We start from the raw sequence: 23,524 nt of genomic DNA, 5'->3' as shown, positions 1-23,524 counted from the left end.
AAGATAAATAATCAGTTTTACATGCAAATTACGAGCTTTTAAACTTCAAAATTAACCATTTAGACTTAAATTTTGTTTTATTTTCACACAAAATCGTGACTTCAGAAGTAGTAGTATACATTTGGAACAACATGAGGATGAATAAATAAGATTCTTTATTTTTATTGAACTAGCTTTTGTAGTTAAATTATCTCATAAAAACACAACAGAGAAAGAATTGATGCTAGCTTTTTTGCTAGCCTATTTAATGCTAAACTTTACATAGCTACTTATACAAACAACGTCTATGTCAATCTGTGCTTTTTCAAGTGCACATAGATTTCTGTGCTATAGATTTCTAGGTTCTGCTTTGTACCGTATTTAATTGTTTTAGTAACACAAACACCAGAGGGGGGGCATTTCTTTCCTTCCAAAAGATCAGTGTGAGTTTCCGGGGCGTTTGGGAAGTTTGGCACTAGGGGAGGGAATGTAACGCTGCCCTGATTGTGGCTCTTGGTGGCCAAACAGAAACGTGTGCTTGCCGTTATTCCTCTGCGCAGGCCTGGACGGATCAGATGCAGTCCGTTGGGCTCTGGGAGGGACGGAGGAGTGGGCCGCACCTCGGCTGGACGCCGGCGGCTGCTGTTGAGATGATCTAGAGGAAGAGGAGAAGAGGAAGGTCCCATTGTTGGCGTTCTGGTTGAGGTTGGACTCCAGCCGGCGTGGCTCCTGTCGTTTAGTCTGGTTCTCGGGGCGTCTGTGAGAAGCCTGAGCCAGTTTCTCTCGGAGCTGCTGCACTTCCCAGGCTAGCTGATCTAATGGATGCTGACTGCAGGAAGACGTGGGGTGGGAGAAAGCCTACAGGAAGTAGAGAGAGAGAGAGACTGATATTATACAATTGACTTGTTTATTACAAGCCATCAACAACGTGAGGATGTTAAACATCATGTTTTCAATAATCAAATATCCATCCATCTTTTTTTCAGTTTACTCATTTATCTTTTTAGCCATCTATTTATCTGTTCAGCCATCCATCTATCCTTCCATCTTTTTAGCAATCAATCCATTCATCTATCTATCAGTTTAGCCATCCACCTGTCTGTCCATGCATCCATCCATCCATTTATCCTTTTAGCCATCCTTCCATACAGTACATTTAACTTTTTAGCCATCCATCTGTCTTGTTCATCCACTCATCTGTCCATCCATCCATTTAGGCATATGTCTATTTATCCATTCATCCATCCATCCATCCATCCATCCATCCATCCATTTTTTTAGCATCTATCTATCCTTTCATCCACCATCCATCCATCTATTTGTTTAGCTATCTATCTGTCCATCCATCCACCCATATATCAATCTGTTTAGTCATCAATCAGTCCGTCCATCTTTCCATCCATACAAAAATCCAAGTGGTTTTTCACAGTACATACAATCTTAAATATGTTGCACTAATTCCCCTGAAAGTGGCGATTTCTTTACTTTTCAAGAAAACTTAGGATAAAAAACAAAGCTTAGCAATTTGTATTTACTGTATTTTGATGATTTGCATACATTAAATATGCAACCTAGTGGAAAGAACAAAACCCCAATCACAGTGTACCTGAGCGTGTAGTGCGCCCCGTAAATAGCAGCCCCTCCATACTCTGACGCAGGGTCCCAAGAGCAGGGGCAGCAGGGGCTCGTACGGGTCGTGGAGGATTGAGGGGTTCTCTGAGGGTTCAGAGAGTGAACAAGCTCGGATGAGACGCTCGAGTCCAGACAGACTCTCAGATGAAGGAGCCCTGCGGTGGCTCTTCCAGTAAGAGCCAGAGTTTCCGCTCCTCCAGGGGAGCAGGTTGGAGGGATGGGAGAATGTGCTACGGGACAACAGGAACACAGAGCCTGGCAGTCCATCATTGTGCTGAGAGAGAGAATAAACAGTTTTAACACACTCAGGCTAATGAAGCGGTACAGTCAGTTGACAGCCCGATTAGAATAACGACCTAATTTTGGCAAAGGTTTATTAGTTGGCCTCATTTTTAAAGAACCTCCCTTTTAATTTCCAGCCATCTAGGGCAACCCAGAAAACATGAATCAATGATCATTAACTTGACACAAGCAATGCCTGTTAGCTGATAATTAATTTCTCTGTCCTGTACTATCAATTCCCTACTCAATATTGTTCCTCTCTGTTAGGGAAGAAGGAAATGAATAGTCATATCTGATGTTTTACTGCAGTTATTACAGGGACGATCCCTCAGGAGGAACCTGTTTCTCAGCTTCATGTCATTCTGACCGTGTTTTATGATCTATTATTGTCTTGGATGGTGACTTGTACACTACCACTCAAAAATTTGGGGTCAATAAGAAGTATTTATGTTTTTAGGCTGCATGTAATTGATAAAATATGGTAAAAACAGTAATATTTCATAATATTCTTCATAAAGTTTCCATTTAAATATGTTTTAGGATGTTATCTATTCCTTTGATGCAAAGCTGAATTTTCAGCATCGTTATACCAGCTGCGCTGCATAATATTTTGTGGAAACATTGAGGGTTTTTGATTAATAGAAAGTTCAAAATAACAGCATTAATAGTAATATTGACTAACTTTTTGGTGCTTTTTGAAGCTTGTCTGCAACTTTAAAAAAAATGTTTCACAAAAGAAATAAAATAAAAACAGGATAAGAATGGCATGAGGGTGATTAAATTAAGTTCCATTTTTATTTTGGGGTCTCAGATTGCACTAGTAGGATTCAAACCTATAACCTTTTGATTAGCAGCCCAGATCTCCATTCCTACACAGGATGAATGTATCCTTGCTGAAGTGGGACCGTTAGTGTAGACCTCTCAGTAGATCATTCTTACCCAGCTGCGCTCCAGGTTGGTGTTAAGGTTTCCGTTGAGGACGGGTGGAGGGCAGGCGGGTTGGGACACAGGTTGGGTGAAGCGGGCTCGTCTCTGAGCGCTGTACTGCAGGACCCAGTCCCACACCGGAGGGAAAGGTGGGTCTACCGGCATCTCTGGGGAACCCATGGGCAACTCCCTCAGACCGTTCACTGGGGTGTAGCTCTGGGGAAGATGCTGCAGGGAAACAGTGCAATACAACACACACTTCAGATCGGTTGTTTTGGCTGGTTAATGAACACATGAATCAAGCGTAACAATATAAATATATTTTCTGTTACTTTTGCCCAATATGATGCCTCCTTGCTGAACAAAATTATCTTATAAACTTACTGGTAGTTTATGCATTTAAGTAGCTATGCAAAAGGAAGATAATGTACTATCTTATGATGCCTTATTGTCAAATTAGCCCCTAAGGCAAAGACATTGCTGCATTAAATACTGTAGCTCTATTGTAGTTAGTGTTTTGTGTATACCTGTGAACGGCGACATCTCTCCCTCTGACTGTTGGCCAGGAAGCTGCTGAAGAGAGGAAGGTGCACACTGTCATGCAGAGCCAGCAGGTAGTCTTCAGTCAGCTGGAAGCGCGCGGGATACTGCGCCCACAGCTGCCATACGCAGTCGAGAAACAGCAGGAACACAGGGGCCTGCCGGAGAACAAGGTACATCACACAACTCACAAATGCAGCTTTGCATCACAGGAATAAATTAGATCTTAAAAATAATTCAAATACAAAACGGTTATTTTAAATTGTAACAAATATTTCACAGTATTTACTGTTTTTACTGTATGTGCGATCAAATAAATGCATCCTTGAAATCATCAAAAAAAATCTTACCAACTGCAAATGTTTTGATGCATTTTATATGTGTGTGCGTTACAGAACAGAGCATTTTTTCACTCTTTTACCTCCTCTTTATCACTTTCTCTGTGATAGTTGATCCGGCTGAGGAATTTGTGTCCGGCCGTGATCCACTCTTTCTGAACCAGGCCCTGAAATCCAGCCACGGTCCTGCAGTGAGGGTCACACATCACCTGCACCAGACTGCAGACCACACAGTTCATGTCTCGATCCTCCGGCTCTGAGGAAACAGAGCATAACACAACGCATGTGTAAATCAGTGGATCAGGGGATTTCATCGCCCTCTCGCGGTGCTTTCTCAGCGTCTCTGCTCAGAGCACATGTGGCAAACAGGTTTTACAGTGATAGATGGGTGCGTCAGCCTCATCTGAGAAACCCATTCCTGACGTTATTCACTGGTTGTCAAGAAACACAGAATATTGATGTATATGGCAGGGTAGCTGCGGGTTACGTGGAGGAAAACAAACACTTTAGAGGACTGTAAAACGAAATAAGAATTTAAAGAATTGAAGGGCACTGCCAGATGTTTGTTGGTTTATGGGTTTGGAAAAACAATAAATCACAACTGTGTGGTACGTTTTAAATTCTGCTAAGAGTGTGTCATTAAAAAGAGATTAAATCCTATTGTTACAAACTGTAATCTTGTGTAGTTTGAAATGTGATCTCTAAAGATTTTTAGAAATGCACTTATGGGACAGATTTCAAGCAGTATCAAGATCGGCTTCGAAAAAGAATTAGCAATATGAAGAAAGCCTAAAACTCACAAATTTAAAATAGTAGTATATTTTCTTCCATACTGAAATAACTTGTGAGAATGGGAATACACAGAAAAGATTAGTATGAAAGTAAAAAAAGAAAAATTCACATTTACACTACTGTTCAAAAGTTCAGCGTTGATGTTTTTTTTTAAATGTTTATGAAGTCTCTTTTGTTTGTATTTGATAAATACAGTAAAAACAGCAATATTGTGAAATATTATAATTTAAAAGAACTGTTGAATCTCCAGAAAAAATATTAAACAGCGCAAATGTAGAAAACAGTTGCACTGCTTAATATCATTTGGTAGAAACTGTAATACTTTTTTGTCACTATTCTTTGATGAATATTAAGTTTAAAAGAACAACATTAATATAAAATAGAAATCTTTTGGAGCATTATAAATGCCTTTACTTTAACTTTTAATCCATTTAATATATCCTTGCTAAATAAAATTATTATTATTATTAATAATAATAATAATAATAATAATAACAAAATCTTATTGACCCAGTATTGTACAGGTAAAGGCCAAAGGTTATATTACCATCTGATTTTCTCACTGTATTCAGCACAGATTTGATGTGTTTAAACAGTAAAGACTCACATGAATCATTGTGTGCTAGGAGGGTGCAAAGTTCAGAGTCGGGTCAGATGGCCGTTAATGATCAGTTTTGACTAACCTTGGAGAACAACAGTCATGTGACCTCCTCTGAGCAAACATGCCACCTCTGCAGCTTTTCTCAGACAGCACCTGTGGAGACAATCACATCAAACACAGCAGGGCAAAGCACACACACACACACACACACACACACACAGCGGGATACAATGATGAAGGCAACATCAAATACACAATGCTAAAAATTTAGGTTAAAGTTTAGAGCATTGAATTGTGGGAGGCCGTATGCTCTTAAGTGTGGGTAAGATGCATTTCACAGTATACATACTACGGTGCAGAAAAAGTGGGAGTGGTATTTTGTCCAGAAAACAAATGTTGTCAAAAGAGAGAAAAGATTTCTACATGATGCATCCAAATACTGTTATATAGTTTAAAAGATCACTATTTGTATTCATGCACAAATATACCGAATATAGTCAAGCCAGTGAGTGCTTTCCAGAGTGGACAGCCACTTGTCATCAGGTACTGATACAGATGATGAAATATCTGTAGGGCAGAGAGACAAAAATACATTTTATTGATCAACACATTTGAAAACTTTATAACAACAATACTGGTCAATAGCTACATATAAGCAGAATGCATAAACATAAATCTAAAATAATTTTAAATAATACAATGTAATTACATCAAACTCCAATAAAAAAAAACGAAAAAATGCAAAGAGTGTGGCTAATAAATGCAAATATGAATATATGAACTTTCTATATAAAATACAACAAAAAAAAAAAGCTAAATTTTTTTTTTTTCAATAACTAATCAGAACTGCAACAAATGTGGCTAAAAAACAAATAGACATAAATAAAATTTAATTATGTGAAACAACACTAAGAAAACACACATGCAACAAATGTGGCTAATAAATAAATATTAATACATAACCTTTAATTATAGCAAACAACACATGCATAAACTGTTGAAATGAAACACTTGTATTTGATTTTACATATTAAAAATGGTCCAAAAATTATTAATATTCTATTGCCATTTATTTTTATAATCTATAATATTTTGATATCATGACGGGCCCAATCTCATAATGGCTGAAATGTCATTCTGTTAATTCCTTAGTTAATTCCCAGTATTTTTTAGCATCACACAACAGACAATAGAAAAATGCAGCACACTAAAGAAAAATGTGAGAAACAAAAATCTGGTCAGCCATAGTGGGACTAAGCGAGCTGCTCTTTGAACTCGCAGCACTATGAGGAATGCTTCTGGCCAGTGTGGCTTCAACCACAGGAGGAATGTGAAGCCAGACAAAACAACAAGTCTGTATCTCTGGGACTATGACTAAAATGTATCAGAAGCTCTTGACCTCTGCGTACAAAATCTTTAAATCCACACCCAAGTCTCAAAACAGCTGTTGCACAAAAAAGGTCACAGCATTTAACCTCAAAAGAGAAAAGACATTGCTCCGATTCCAATCATTCCAATTGTTCAATTCAAAATGTTCAAATTTAAAGTACTTCACTCAAAAACGAAAAACATCCACACAAGTCATACAACAGGTTTGTGTGAAGAACAAACTAGTTTTATGAATATTTTATAGAGCTGTTTTGTTTTCTGTGAAAAAATGAACCCTTTAATATGCCCTGAAAAAGAGCTTTTTGGATGCTTATGTGCTGCTGTACCCATCAAGCTCGCCTGGCCACCATCTTCAGTCTGAGTTTGTTGGAACAGCAACAACATGTCTGAAAATTGAAGCTGGTTTTGTAACCAGGGTATCATCAGGCCATCAAAAATCAAGTAAAATGACCCACCGCCCAGACAAAGTGTCCGAAGTCTGGTGTGAGCCAGCTGGATGTCTGCAGGTGACGGCATTTCCTCTCCCAGATCCACAATCACACACAGCTGCTGTCCGCCGAAGAGCACCAACTCCAGATTCCTGTAGCTCACAGACGACAAGAGCTCCGTTCAGTAACGAATGCTCAACCGCTGCTAATGAACGTCTAATTTATCTAGAAAATAAGAAATGACAAACCTGATGTCGTCCTTCTCGTGGTAGATGTTATTTTGGAAGCTGGCCATTCGTAGTAAGTCACTGCCATGCGGATGCCGCCAGCACCATCGCTGAGGAAAGTTAAATGACATATTATAAATCATAAAATATGCTTCCATATAAAAATGCTTTTTACATACAGTATTACAAGCAGTGCTGTGAAAAGGTATTTGCATCCTTCTTGACGTCTTCAGTTTTTGTGTCTAGTCCATACCAAATATGTTTAGATCTTCAAATGAAATGTAAAACACGTTACTTATTGAAGAAAAAAATGTTTTTTTTGTTTGTTTTTGTTTTATCGCTGAAACAATTTAGTATAAAATATACACAAAAACAGAAGAAATCAGGAATGAGCAAACACTTTTTCACAGCACTGGAATTTATCCAGAAGATGAACATTCATGCTCAAAGCTATTGAATTGCTTCAAAGTACTTAGTGCATCATATGAACTACTCTTATGGTGATTTTATGTCTTTTTTTTTTTTTTTTTTTAGCTTGACAGACTTTTTTGCTGCATGAAAAAAAACAACAACATATACTTTGGGAACTATTACTAACTATTCATTTAAGGACATAAAAAGCATTCATGATATTTGACTTTGGTCAAGGGAATTTCAATAGAAAAAATCAGAAGTTCCACAGTAGAGAGAAAGTCTTTTGGAGGAGGTTTGGAATGATGAGTGTTGAACCGAATATTTTGTGGGAAATAATGTTGTGTAGGATCTGATTTTCTTCCTTAAGTGTTTGATTTGCGAGGAGTAGGTTTTGGTTTTGGGTCATTTTGGTAGCCTGGATTAAAATTTACATTTCAATTATGGTAACATTATAAAATATTATGAAAACAAAATTTAGGAACATTCCATTATGGAACATTTATCTTAGTAGTAAATAATGTCATGTTTAAAAGTCTTGTTTTGTAGCGGGATGTCAGAATGAACTCACTGGGATGCGGCCCTCGTTAAAGTGGGCAAATGTTTTCTTGAGCTCGGTGTCCAGGACCCTCTGAGGAACCACATTGAATCTGGGCAGACTGGAAGAACACAGGAGGAAAAAAAACATGGGAATAGTTTCCACATAGAATAATATGATGTGCCTATGATTGGACACACTTTGCAAACATGAGATCATGTGGAGAGCTCAAATAGATTCAGCCTTACATTTCTACACTACCATTCAAAAGTTTGGGCTTATGTTTTGAAAGAAGACATTTGTGATTTATGATATTTATTATGAAATATTAATACAATTCCCAATGAGTATTGAGAATGAGAATATATTTTAAAATGTAATTTGTTTTAAAAATATTCCTTAATATAATCAATGTTTTAAATTTTTTGCTGTGCTTAATATTTTTGTGGAATGCATGATTGCTGTTTTAGGATGTGTTTTGATCATTTGAAAGTAACATTTTTTTTTTAATCTTGTGTAATATTATAAATGTCAATCTCAATCTCGCAATATGTAAAAATATACACTGTCCTATTACTAACTGTAACTGCAACATGAAAATCAGCAAGAGATGGCCAGTTATAATATTGAAATGTGGTTATTTTGGTACAATTTTGTTTAAAATGTCTTTAAAAAATCACAGCTAATGTTACCTTCGTTCATTTTGTGTATTTGCATACTGCTAAAATGACATAATAGTATAGTAGTATGGTATTTTGCACACACAAAATGTTATTCATCAGAATGTATGTGTGGGAAAAGCATTTAGAACGCTGTCATGGGACAATGAACATCAGTCGTGTCAAAAAAGCAGAAAAACGTTTTCTAATGTCAAAGCTAAACTGAGCTCCGGAGGTCTGAAAGAGGAGCTCTACCTGGTGGACATCTCAAAGCGGTCATTGACAGAGCTGACCCTCCAGCCGCTGGCACCCGTCCTCTCCAGCTCCTGCTCCCATCCCATCGAACACTCGAACCAGTTCATGTTAGGGTCACGCCGCCTGTTGCTTAGGAACTGCTTCATTTCTATAGACAGCATAGGGAAGCATTGAAGGTTTGGATTGATTACAAGATCCGGTTTGTGTGCAAAACCTCCTGAGTGCTGCGAACTCAATTTGGACTGGTGCAATGAACATGCACAGACTACAAACAAACCTTGACAAGGTTGAAAAAGGGCTAGAAGGTGACTTGTTTCAGATTACTTTCCATTATTCATCTGTTTACCGGTCACTTTCCCTCTCAGAGACGTGACTTAGCTCACATTTCCTTCTATGATTCATCTGAATCTCTAATATGTGTGGACCACAAAGGGGGTAAAATAATAATATTCCAATATTCTTCAGCTTTTTGACAATATAAGTTAAAATATTTTGCTCTGAAATTACTTTAAAAAACAGTCTTTTTTAATATAATGTAACCATATATTTTAGTTATTTTCAAAAATAATATATATATATATATATATATATATATATATATATATATATATATATATATATATATATATATATATATATATATATATATATATATATATAAAGATCACAATGCAAAATAGGCAATGTTTTCTATACTTTTTTCAATAAATGACCACAAGTAAAAAAAAAAACATAACATTATCACCAAGCTATCTAGTAAAAAGTGTGTCATCTGGAATATGTCACATTTTAATTACCATACGCTAGTATAAGATAAACAACTTAAAAAAAAAAAAAAAAAAAAACAACAACAACAACAACCACATTTTATTCAAAATTATAAATACTGCAAAAACATCTGCTGGCAACCCTCAAGGAATGTTGTGGAGTTACATTGCAGATGACCAAAACTAAGATTCAAGAAAACCAAACAAACACATCAGATAGATGCCTGGGCGATGTATGTGTGCCATCTTCTCACTGTCATTATGGATTTTTGCATTGATTCTCAATTACTCACCAGTACTACCCAAAGCAGCATTTTGGAAGGAGAGGATGGTTCCAGGTTTCAGTGGTTGATAGGTCTTAGCAATGGTATATGTGATCTGAAAGCAAGTTGGAATAGAGTATGATGATCAAAAGCTTGAAACACACTCCACAATAATGTATTGTAAAAGTAAATACTTCAAGCTCAAAGTCAGCAGTTTGGATGGTTAAGCATGACCTCACTGGGGACTCATGTATATGTATATGTGTGTGTGTGTGTGTGTGTGTGTGTGTGTGTGTCTATATATATATATATATATATATATATATATATATATATATATATATATATATATATATATATATATAATTAGTAGATAATTTGCCTGAATACAATTCAGTTTGGCTCTTAAAAGCATGAAATTAACTACTATTTTTCCTGTCTTATTGGCAAAAACTAAACATCTGCATTTGCACACTTGCACAAGTACACTAGCACACAAAAGTTTAGAGATTTTTTTCATGGAATTAATTATTTTATTCAGCAAGGGTGCATTAAATTGAAAAGTGGAAGTAAAGATGTTTATAAAAGTTCCAAGAGATTCCTACTTCAAATAAAAGCTGTTCTATTCATCAAACCTCAAAAAAGGCATTAATCAGCACAGCTGTTTTTAACACTGAAATAGAGCAGAAATCAGAAAGATCTCTGAAGGATCATGTGACACTGAATACTTGCGTAAAGCTTTCCATTACAGGAATGGATTACATTTTAACTGTTGGAAACAGTTATTTTGAATTGCAATAATAGTTGACTGTTTTCACCATATACTGATCAAATAAATGCAGCTTTGCTGAGCATGAGAGACTTTCCTTATATTCTTTTATTAAAACGAACCTCCACAGCTTGAGTATCAGGCGTGAGTCTGTCAAACAGGAAGCAGAGGACACGCATGTCTCGGCAGTACAACACCAGCTCCTCGGGGGTGAATTTAAGAGAGCAGGTAGGGGTCACTAGTTTGGTGCGAGACGGTCCCACTACAGCACACATTTATATGCATTAAAACATATAGTTAAAAAGTGACCTGGACATATTCTTTATAGGTTTCATAAAAATATGCATCTGTTTATCTGTCTGTAGAGATTGTCTCACCTGCCACAACTTTATCAATGGAGGCGAGAGCTACGTCATGATCTCCGAGCATCACAGGATCTGCGTTATCCTGAAGAAAGAGAAAAGAAGGCCATCCGGATAAATACGTCTGCAAAGAGTTACACTAGTCTGCCAGAGACTTTATGAACTTGAGCCGGCCAGAAGCACTTCACGGTTCACAGTGAGGCTTAACTTTACCCGGAAAAAACAGTACTGGGATTCTCATTCCGGAAACATCTCAGCAATCTGTGGCACTCACGTCAGGTTTCTGGCTGTCCTGAGGCACGAAGGCAACTCTGAAATGAGTGCAGAACAGAGTCCCAGACAACCAGCCTCCTCCTTCCTTAGCAGACAGCTTCTTCCTCACCAGCACGGCTCGCTGGAGCACACACTCTCCTGCAAAAACAAATGACACATGATGAAAAACACGTGCCTTTAGTCCATGTCTGCTAGCTTGGAGGCCATCTATATGCTACTATTATGCTAAAAGTGTACTATAGCAATAGCAACATGTGTGATCTGTGGAAGGAATGACACAAACATCTGGCTTTTAATTCAAAGGGAAACTTTAAAGTCTCTGTAGGCTATTATAGTCACATATATAAAGGATATGCGGTATTTTAAAAACAGACTGAGGGAAATTATGATTCTGTTGACATAGAACTCACACAATCATAAAAAGTGAAGGCAAATGTCAGAAGAGCCCCTTAAAGTCAGGCATGAACACTCTCTCAGTCTCACGTGGACTGAGTAAGGCTACTCTTATGGTCACTTTTCAAAGGCGCGTTTCTTCAATTTATGACTCTCAAGGGTGCACTGGATCTCAAAGCTCATTCCTGAGGCATCATGGGACGCAGATGTCAGAGAGAAGAGGACGGAAGCAGAGAGATTGGACCGTCACGGTGATTACTGTGCTATTAGGAAAACAGAGCTCACTGGACTGACTGGACACTTTCATGAACAGTGAATATACACTTCATTCCACAAGGTTTCTAGCCGTTTCAGTGTTCTTCTTTTTCATTAAAACTATTCAAAATTGCCTTCAGTAGTCAGAATAAAGCTAAAATATAATAAAATTTAAAAATCCCCAAACATTTGAAATGTTGCCTTTGTTGGCAAGTTACTGAAATAACTACTACTAAATGAAATAAGTACTAAAATTGCTCAAATTAAAGCTACACAGAAACACACACACACCCACACACACACTCACTCACACAAATGGCTAATAACAAAATTTAAAAAAACAAAAACAAAAAAATGATATTATATTATGATACATTATATTATAGTCAGTCAGAAAGTTAATTTTTATATATGTTAAATACTTAAATACTGAATTAATTTAGTTTGCCAAAATATTTTTTTTCTGAATTTATCTAAAAATAAAATGAAATAACCTGAATCTACTTCACCCAGCTTGTGTTGAGTTTCACTGAGTTGCTGCTTTGCTAATTTGAACCACATGTGCAGTTTGATTTGCTTTAGTCAGCATTTGGTTTCTATTAAACTTCACTTTCAGACGAGAGTAGCGTGCACTACCAGAGTTAGTCCATGTTGGTCCAACCTCTCCGGGACACATCAGCCAGTTTGTTCCAGGTTTTATGCTACTGCATGACGTCATGTGAATAAGCAACCATGAAGAAGGGTCACATCGCACATTCCCAATGATAACGGAGCAAACACCAATCTTATTATTTCATAAACCTGCAGTTAAGACACTCCCAGCAAGGTTTTACTAGGTAACAGTGAACTTAAACCAGTGAGGCAAAGAAGGTCTAACAGCTTAAACCACTTCATTTTAAATGTGCCGTCAGTGACACAGAAAATGCCTTTACTTTTTGATATTACATAATTTGGTTTTTAGAGAAACTGGGACAGTCCTGGGTTTATGAACAGCAGATGTAATCCAATGCGAAAAAAAAGACTAAATCATTTTAAAATAATATTATTATGCAATAAAAAATAAAATCATTAAAAGTAATAAATACATAATTTAAATGTATAAAAAAGCATTACATTAATTCATTAAAATAAAATGTACAAAATAAATGAATAATAAATGGACACTATCATACATACATGGTACGGTCATAAAAAGTATCTGCCGGTTGCTGATTTGCTGCTAGATCTCAAAAAGCATTATTTATATATTTTTTCTCTACACATCTTTTCTCTTATTTGTCCCAGTTACAGGAATAAACTGCAAAATAAAAAATAAAAAACCACTAATACTACTAAAAAAGACATCTGCCACATTACCTGCCAGAAAACAAATCCCTTTCCTTTTACCCACCGCACAACACAAATAACAGCAACTCTATCTAACAATCAAACAATAAACAGCATCTGGGGTATGTTTAAAACCGCATACTACCACACTACTGTTGCAGTATGCATCATGCACAATGTGATTTTTCTAAATGCATCTGACAAGAAATGCGCAGCATACAACCAAAACATGGCACAAAAATACTGCATCACACAATGCAAATGGCAAACTGGTCTAAAAACTGAAAAATTCTGTTGTGAGAAGCTAACTGGATGCCATTCTGTCAATTCAACCTTGAAACATAATGAGGTCATGAGACAACAACGCAGTGTACTACACATGTGAATAATTTATCATTGCATAATACATACATTCTTTTAAATAGCAGGCTGTCAGCAGTATATACAGTATAATCTACTCTTTCAATCTCCTCTGACCTGTTCACCTCCAGGGACCGATTCAGTTTCCGCTGCCCTGCGTCCGAGGGTTATCTGAGATTGTGCGGATGGAGGTAGAGTCATACACATGACTGTACTGACCATGAGAGCATGCGCGTCCCCACGGGTCACTGCAATGTGAGCCCTGTGACCCTGAATGGTTAAACAGAGTTTGTCGCTCCATATTCAAACCACTGTGAATGGATGAGACTGTGGCACGATACCTTAGACATCCAGGATTCAAATGAATGAAGATCCCATAACAGAAGAAGTCATGATGACATTTGCTGCCTCAGACTGCTATTCAGCCAGTAATATGTATGCTGTCTTGTCTAGACAGCCTATAAAATCCAACTGTATTTATATCTATATTGTACTAGTGTGTAAACTAGTATACTACTAGTATAAAGATCTGTGAAAGAAGTCTCTTCCGCGCAACAAGACTTTATTTAAATGCAGTAAAAGCAGTAATAATGTGAAATTTTATTAAAACATTTTAAGAACTGTTTAAACAACAACAACAACAAAAAACTTATTCTGACTTTTCAGCATCATTACTCCAGCCTTCATTCTAATATGCTGATTTGCTGCTCAAGAAACTCTTTTATTATCATCAATGTTGAAAACCGTAATGCTGCTCAATATTTTTCTGGAAACAATATTTTTTCAGGATTAAAAAAAACTGCATTTATTTAAAACATTTTTTGTAGTTTTACTTCTATTCGAATTAATGCATCCTTGCAAAAAATAATTTAAAAATAAAAAAACCTTACTGACAACAAACTTTTGAACAATAGTGGATCCTGTTCAAAATGAATACAAAAGTAATTTGACACTTTCTGTCGTCAAGTTTATGTTTTTATCACAAACGGTAGCTTTGTGTGTGGGTGTGTATATATATATATATATATATATATATATATATATATATATATATATATATAAAAAATCAAAAAATAGCTTTTACACAAAAAAAAGATGAAAAGATTGACATTTTACAGGATTAAAACATGTTGGGGAGCACTGTTTTAAGTGTCCTTGATAATTTAATTGAATTCACAGATGTAAACAGTGAAAAGTGAAAATAGACAGGTGTGTGTGTTTGGTGTCCAAACAGAGACCATGCACACTGAACATCAACAAAGACCGAGCTGTGTGTGAGAAGCGTTGAGGTGAGCGGCTCTATTAAATGTTGATGCGGTGGGAAGCACTCAATGCTGTGTAAGTGCTGATATGAGGTCGGACTCATGGCCTGCCAACATTCCTGAGTAAAGCTGCTGCTTAAACACACTGCTGATGCTGAGATTGTGGCGAGGGGCTGCTGGGCTTCAACACACACTCTGCACACTGAGCTGTTGTTTTCTGAGGACATTCACACCCACAGAGGCAGACGGACCACAAGCATCCAGACCAGACCAGGTCTTTTCCTGTCGGAGATCAACTACCTGAAAGCAGCGGTGCTATTAACGTGACTACTCATTTCAGAAGGTTTTCAAAACAGTGTAGCTTTTCCAAGAAAGAGCGGGGAGTCACATGCCAAAACCCTACATCACCGTTTCTGTACGTCACACTGTACAAAACAAACACACTCTATTAGAACAGTCCCTGGTCTCAGATGGCACTAGGAAGAACGATTCATTTCAGGGAATCATTTGGTTCGGAAGCTTTGTTTGTGAATTAATTCAATTCAATAAACTGATTCAACAATACGATTAGATGATTAATGAATCATTCCATTTTCACGCGTTAAATCCCTAAATGTCATTCTACTTATACTTTTTTTTTGTAGCAAAAATAAATTTTTGTCACTATGCTTTTTAATGTTTTTTAGTTTAATAAAAGTATTTTAGTTCATAATTTAAATAAATTTGCATTTACTAACTATGAAACTGTAGTTTGACAAGCTCCAGACTATACATAATTAAAAGTAGTTGCATCTACACGGTTCCTGACAGAACTACTTCAACTTACACTACTGTTTTGTTTTGTCTTGTCTTTTGTAAAAATGAATACTTTTATTCATCGAGGATACATGAAATTGAGCAAAAGTGACAGAAACACACACAAAAAAAATGCAATTTCAAATATATATGGTTCTTTTGGATTTATTATTCATCAAAGAATTCTGGATTTCCATGAAAATATGAAGCAGAACAACTGTTTTCATCATTGGTAATAATCAGAAATGTTTCTTGAACAGCAAATCAGCATATTAGAATGATTTTCTAAGGATCATGTGACACTGACGATTGGAGTAATGATGATATTTAGGAATAATTAACATTTCAAATAGAAAATGCCTTTTTGAAATTATAATAACATTTTACAATATTACTGTATTTTTGATCAAATAAATGCAGACTTGGTGAGCAGAAAAGCATTAAAAACATAATAAATGGGTGAATAAAAATTCCTCAAACTTTTGAATGGTAGCATAATTATGATAACAGGGTAAATCCTGTTATAAATGTTAATATATTATAAAAATAAGCTTGCATTGTGAGATTTACCTGGCAAACAGCAGAGGCCGAGTACATCTCTCCCGCGTGCATGAAGGCTACTGTGGCTCATCATCCTCTCCTGTAGAAACACAGAGAGATAATAAACAAATGAAGGTTGTCATATAGTATGATAGAATTAATAGGGGTTATATGTGCAACAAACTTATGCATTCTTTAAATCAGGTCACGTAATTTCCGGACCAGGTCTTTTCTATGTGCTTCATTAAATACAGTTGTTTTACTCAAGATGCCTTCAAAAGAGATACCAAAGCTTATCATAACTGATGCAAATTGATATCTAAAAGATTATTTCTTCTCCATAACAATGGGATATTAAAATTGAAAAATATTCCAGCAAAAATAACGACCAGCCAATTTTGCAGATAAGTCCATAGATATCGCAATTAGTTCTTATTGCTGTTAATACTTCAAAAAGCGGATGCAACGAGACTGGTTTTCCTGTTTGGTCAAGTGATGTTCAACATACGCATTATTATGCACAATTTATGCATTTCAAAAATGACTAAAAATATTTGAAAACAGGTAGTTCAGACTATACATAATAAGAAGACACTGGTTAATGCTAAAAATCTCAAAGCATTGAACAATTCATTAGTCTGGCTGATGCACGCTATGCAAACATACAGTTGTATTTTCTTTAACTTCTGATACAGTGACAGGAAACATGGCCTTCATTTATATGCAGCGATTAGAATAGTGCTTTGAAAGCAGCTCCTGGGACTATATTTAAATTGCATTAAACTCTCAATAGACTTTCAGGTTTCATTTCCCACTGAGCAACTGAACCACACAAGTGGGTTAAAATTAAACGCGCTGATATTATCAACTCACTTATAACAAAGCGTCTTTCATTAGCGAGTCACTCACTACTGGGTAGAACAGAAGTCGAACAGAGATTAGTACAGTTACATTAGTACCATTTGAGAACTTGTTAGCTGGTCACTAACATTAAACATCCGTGATATTGGATTATATTAATACAAATTATTTTTTTCAAATAAACAAACAAATAAATAATTTGTTACGTTTCAGCCATGCTTAATAGAGAAAAGACAGGAAATGACTGGGAGAAGAAAAACTAAACAGGTTGCATTGCCCACATAATGTTTTGGAAATACTGCATATTAACCATGTATAAAATTATTTATTGCTTGCTCATTAGTTTTAGTTGTGTGTAAATTTAATCGCAAAATAGTAGACTCTAAAAGGTAGCCAGAATAAAATCCACCAGAACAATAAACTGGACTGCTTAACATCTCTGAGGAAGTGAATACATGTGCAATAAGTGCAGGACAGATAAATGAAAGAAAAAGAAAAAAAAAAACCTCAGTAGCACATTTTTGCTGAGGGTTCAGTTCTCCCAGTCACATGGTCGCCACCGCTATCGTGTAATCTCTCTTTCATTGCCTCTTTCTTCACCATTAAACACATCCCTCCCTCCTTCCCCTCAGCTTCTGAGGGCCGAGGCAGCCAAGACTCGTTTCAGTTCCCATTGCTCATGGCTTCCCCTGGTTTCTGTGGCCAGAGAATGCAGCTGAGGGAACATACAGGCCTCGTCTCCCACGAATCAGTCAGGCCAGACTCGCAGAAACAAGACGGCCAATGGGAATGTGGGAATGCACTGTGCCACCATATAAACCTCACACTGTTAAGTTTATTAGTCATTGCCTAGAGGCACAATAAGCCTTTGTGTGGAGCATCAATCTAGGGCTAAATGAGGCAACTAGAGGCCCGGTGGGACGCTTAAACCTATCGCTTTATAGAGCCGAGCTATTGTTCGGTGGCTCGTTATTTTCATGTGCTCTTCGCGTGCATCTCTCTGCCGCACAGAAATGTCAACAAACGGGAACAATGCATCTATTTGTATAAAACGTTGGAGGTATTTTCTCTGTATGTCAGTTGAGATGGTTAAATATAGCACCTTTGTTCTCAAAAAAAATCATTCTTGTCTAGCCATGACGCTGCCTTTTCTGAATTTAACAAAACATCTTGTATCATCATTCCTTAGTGCAAAAACGAGGAAATATCAATATTACAACAAGGGTCATTGTGGTTAGCTAAAACCAAAACAAATACAATTTTGGTTACTTGGAATTAAATAAGCATTTTCTGAAATAAAGTAGTAATAAACATCTAACTTATTTAAGCTAGTTTTCAAGGCAACATTTTTCATTTTCATTTAGATTAACTTGATGTACTAAAATAAGTAAAAATGAAATAAATCTAAATAAATAAACCATAAAAAATATACAGACATACTTAAAAATTTGAAAAACATACAAATAAGATTACAAAACAGTTAAATTAAAATGAAAATAATTTTTTTTAAAAACTAATGTAAAATATTAATGTTATTTTAATATCATTCATATACTATTATTGTTACTGTCAATATTTTGAATTTGATTTTTGTTTTCACTTTAACTATTTATTTTTTGTATTTTTAAACATCTATTTATCACTTATTCATTTTTATTTAATATTTCTATTTTATTTAGTTTTTATTTTAATACTTTAACGTAAACAATTTCAGTTTGTTTATTTCAAACAATTATTATTATTATTTTTTTTTTTACTTTTGGTTAAAATGCTAATCCTAATTGCAGTAATTAAAATAACACTGATTACTTCTGCTCATAGAGTTTTGGCGCGCTAAATAATACACATTGGCACATACCTCATCATGTAACACTAGTACTACAATTTTGATAAATCTCAAATAAATATTTTCACTTGAAGGTAATATCAATATCAAGTCCAAAACCAGACCTGAGCCACATCTAGAGACCTTGGGCCAGCAAGAAACCCAGAACACCCTAGCAACAGCATGTCAACACACTAAAAAGTGCACCGCCACACCACAACAGCCTAAAACTGCGACAGTGATTTAGGATTGGCAAGCATCACTCTCAACAAAGCTATTTTGCAAAACTAATCTAGTTTTACATAGAATCATAAACACACACCACCACTGTTCCAGCTGTTTTTGTCATATAAAATCTTCCTCGGTGTCGTCATTCTCTTTCTGCAGCTTATTAGGAAACCCACATCTAAAAAAAGCAGTGCAGGAAAAGCTCCAAGGTTAATTAGAGGGTGTGCCACAGCAGTGTTTATGTTATGCTTCATCTTTTAAAATAATTTAAAGTCAAAACAAACCTTCAGCAAATCTCTTATTTAAACAACCACTCATTTTGCACCGAATCCAGATGACGCCGTTCACTTCGATAACATAAACGCAAGTAATTACACACGCCACATGGCATATTCAACTCCAACCAAACAAGCAACAATGAATGGGATATCCCTGAGCTCTACAGCAGTATATCTGCATTCACAGTGTGAAGTTTGATCCATCGGGGAAGTTCTGAGTATTTCTGTATTATTTAAACCACTGATTCCAGAAGAGCTGATCCCAAGACGCCCAGTTGAAGAGTCTGAAGAGTCATGTCAGCTATGAAAATCTCTGTTATGACTGAGCTACTGCTTTGAACTGACTTAATGAGTTTTAAATGAAAAAGCCAATGTGGTGAAGTCTCGCCACAACTGCTACATTCACAATTCCTTCTCCATCTGTTCATTTACAGCACTGGAACAAAACATAGATTGCCCCAGTCTCAAATGCACCAACTTGGGAGGCCTCCATCCACACAATTTACACGATTAAAATTCATTTTCTAAGCAGGGAAGAGTCACGTCTGACACTTCAGCAATACCCATCCACCACCTCCACTCCTAGCGAGCTCTAGGTAGGCTGTTTCCATGGCAACAGCCAGATGTTGTGCACATTGGGGCCTCCACACTCTCCACGTTTCCCTCAAGGCAGCTTAAAATAGCCAGGGAAGAAAAGTTATGCAGCAGAGGTGAGCAATAGCAGATAGAAAATAGATGGCTTGCCCTCCCATAAATAAAATTTGTCATCATTTACTCATGCTCTTGTCATTCAGACAAGTATGTTATATTATTTTGTGCATGAAACAGAAAGATGATGTTAGGAGGAATGTCCGATCAGCTCTTTAAAAAATAAAAAATAAAAAATAATAGATTATTTGCTCTCCCATAAATACAATGTCATTATTTACTCATTCTCGTCATTCAAAAATATATATTATTTTCTTTCGTACATTAAACACGAAGATGATATTAGGAGGAATGTCCGATCAGTTCTTTCCAAAAGAAAAAAAAGTGAAAGGTAAATATGCTGTGAATATCCTAAACAAACAAAAAAAATTACAATTTAAACATTTACATTTTTAAAGCATTGAGTGTAAAACAAGTGTTCTTTTTTATACAACCAAAGAGGATTGCAATTTATACTCAACCCTCATATTAAATTAACTAAATTAAAAGAAAAATTAAGTGTAATTTATATAAAATAATTATTTAATATCACAGTACATTAAAACATATTTATGTCTCCAAGCATGCTTTATGAATGACTAAAAAAATCCATAAATAAAAATACATTCACCACACCCTTTGAGATAAAAAAATGAGACCGAATTCCCATCTGAGAGTCCAATTAAGGAGGCTCTGTTATTCCAACATATTTAGGCTTCATCATTTTAAAGTAACAAATACTAGCAGCCGACATTCCTTGTCTACTGAAGCAGATTTATGTTTTCTTGTTCCTTTTATTATTATATATTTTTCCTAAATGGAAAAACTGACTCCTCAACCACAGATTGTGGACTATTCCATTTAAAGAGTTTCTGGTGAAATGAAATGATGGGAAGGTAGTTTCCAAATACAATATTATGGAGGATAGATTATAGAACAGAAAAGTATATTCCATCATTCTCACAGCATCTGAAAAATACTAAGCACCGATGTAGTTCAGGTCCCAAAACCAGCTAAGCTGAGCTCAAATTCATAAGCAGGACAACATAAGTCATTCTTAGAAAAAGTTTGTAACTATTTTTTAATGGAAAACTGACTCCCACTAGATTGTGGTTACACCCATTAAACCTTTTTCTGGTAAAATGATGAATTTAATGGATTTAGTTTTTCTGGGAAAGTGACTAGCAACATTTGCATGAAAGTTGCACAAACATTTACTCATCTGTTATAAACTAACTGACAGATAAAATAAATAGAATCCACAAGGACGTGTTCGAAACCCTCCCAAAATCGTGCTTACTTTAATATGAATACAATTTTTATATTATAACGTTACTTAGACGACGCAGAAATTAGAAAACAATGACACACTTCTAAATAAATGATGGATATGTACATTAGTATTTAAGCTTACCTTCATGTCTGGAACCATCTGTCTCACTTTAAAGGTGGTTTTGGACCCTGTCAACATGATTTCAACCTAAACAGCTCCGGACTAACAGGATAAACGGTGTATTTGAAAGAGGTTTGACGGTTTGATCCTGTCCATGTTACTGAAATGGGATAGTCTGCGTCCAGTCGGCATCACTAAAGCGCGTACACACATTTCTCCATCCGTTCAATGTTAATACTCAACTAAATTCGAAATCATCCCTAACAGAAATCTGTTTTCTCAAAGAGGACGCGCTTTTTCCCACCGCGTTAGTTTACAGCCCCTACGCCATAGTGAAATGACACGGGTGTTACTGAGTAACAAAATCCAGGACCGAGTCTCTTAAAGGGCCAGTCCCGCCAAAAACTGAATGCGCTTCTGTGCTTATGAACTGCTTCCATCTGTCTCTCAGAACGAGCTGCAGCTCTTCTGGAAATCCGTGGTCATGTTCGATATATCATACTAGCGTACTATTTATACTTAATATAGCATGTATACTATAAAAAGCATTCACATGTTCTGTTCGAATTACCCACAAGATCTGACATTTTATTTACAAATAATTATAGGTCACTACAATGGGTTAAGGTTTGCCTAGTTAGCCCCTACTGGCAGATTTGCTGGTAAAGTCTCTTTTCCCATTGACGACCATTTAAAACGACAGACTCGGTTTTAAGTGCACGATAAAAAATAAATATAAAAAAGTAAATAATAAAATAAATGTCACATTATTACTGTTATTTCTGTTTTTAGTTGGCCATATGAGACTTCTTTGACACATTTTATAAAGTTTATTATTTTTGCTGCTGCTGTTGTTGTTGTTAAGCTATTTTAAAAATGCTAAAATGCATTTCTACAAAACAGTCGTGAGGAATACAATGTAATTCATGTAAATGAATCGATAACATCAACAAGATAAATGTGTGTGTGTGTGTGTGTGTGTGTGTACTACTAATCGAATTCAATGCCGTCGACTAGTCACTGGTCCTATAGAGGGCGCAACAGGATAATAAATATTTTAAGGATTTCCATATTTACGCTCCATTTCCAAACAGTTAAAATTACAAAGAAATGTACTGTATACAATGTACTTTGATTTCTCGATAAAATAGCTTTGAAACTGAAAAGTTCAAGCAAATATTTCTTAATAACTAAATCCCACAGCATCACTACTACTACAGAGATGCTGCAAGGTAGAATTAATTCACACATGCAATCGCTCTCACTAATACATTCATATAAACATAATCTTTACTGTGCTACTTTATCTATATCTGATTTAGAAAGAACAGAAATCTGTGAGAAATAAACGACCCAAAGACAAAATAACTGATAAAAATGAGCTGTTATAGTAGAAATAGCCATGTGGGCAACACTGTGTCATATTGCCATAGCTGTGCACAAGGGGTTTGTCACAGCCGCAGGCATATTTTTATATATATATATATATATATATATATATATATATATATATATATATAGAGAGAGAGAGAGAGAGAGAGAGAGAGAGAGAGAGAGAGAGAGAGAGAGAGAGAGAGAGAGAGAGAAAGAGAGAAAGAGAGAGAGAGAGAGAGAGAGAGAGAGATACTATAAATACTAATGCAGCCTTCATTCATATAATCTCTCAATTCATCACTAATGTTAGCTAGCTTTAAACTCAGATGTCTAATGTTAAACCAACTAACAGACCAGTTTAAATTGACATGGCACAAAGTAATTCTTGGAAAGGTTTTTCATGCTAAAAATAAATCTTCTGCCAATCCTATTAAAAGAACATGGTGTAGTTAAATCTGGTTTCTATTCAATGCTTTATCAGTGCATCTAAATGCGCAAGATACCAGTCAATATAC

General features: G+C 35.9%; 1 protein-coding gene across 1 annotated transcript; it reads right to left on the bottom strand.

Moving 5' to 3' along the window:
• Positions 1 to 212: 212 nt before the first annotated feature.
• Positions 213 to 21,996, bottom strand: mtmr11 (myotubularin related protein 11). Its single transcript, XM_052579002.1, has 17 exons — positions 21,657 to 21,996; positions 16,394 to 16,463; positions 11,434 to 11,570; positions 11,175 to 11,244; positions 10,920 to 11,059; positions 10,059 to 10,143; positions 8,999 to 9,146; positions 8,118 to 8,205; positions 7,157 to 7,245; positions 6,936 to 7,060; positions 5,580 to 5,658; positions 5,174 to 5,244; positions 3,782 to 3,954; positions 3,348 to 3,518; positions 2,833 to 3,048; positions 1,586 to 1,885; positions 213 to 837 (listed from the first exon to the last, which is right to left on the bottom strand). Exons 1-17 carry the CDS (start codon positions 21,711 to 21,713, stop codon positions 418 to 420), a joined length of 2,439 nt encoding a protein of 812 aa, XP_052434962.1. The 5' UTR covers positions 21,714 to 21,996; the 3' UTR covers positions 213 to 417.
• Positions 21,997 to 23,524: the final 1,528 nt, after the last annotated feature.

Source organism: Carassius gibelio, chromosome B16 (genome assembly GCF_023724105.1).
Source record: "Carassius gibelio isolate Cgi1373 ecotype wild population from Czech Republic chromosome B16, carGib1.2-hapl.c, whole genome shotgun sequence".
Lineage (NCBI taxonomy): Eukaryota > Metazoa > Chordata > Actinopteri > Cypriniformes > Cyprinidae > Carassius > Carassius gibelio.
This window is presented reverse-complemented; position numbering and strand designations above follow the sequence as displayed.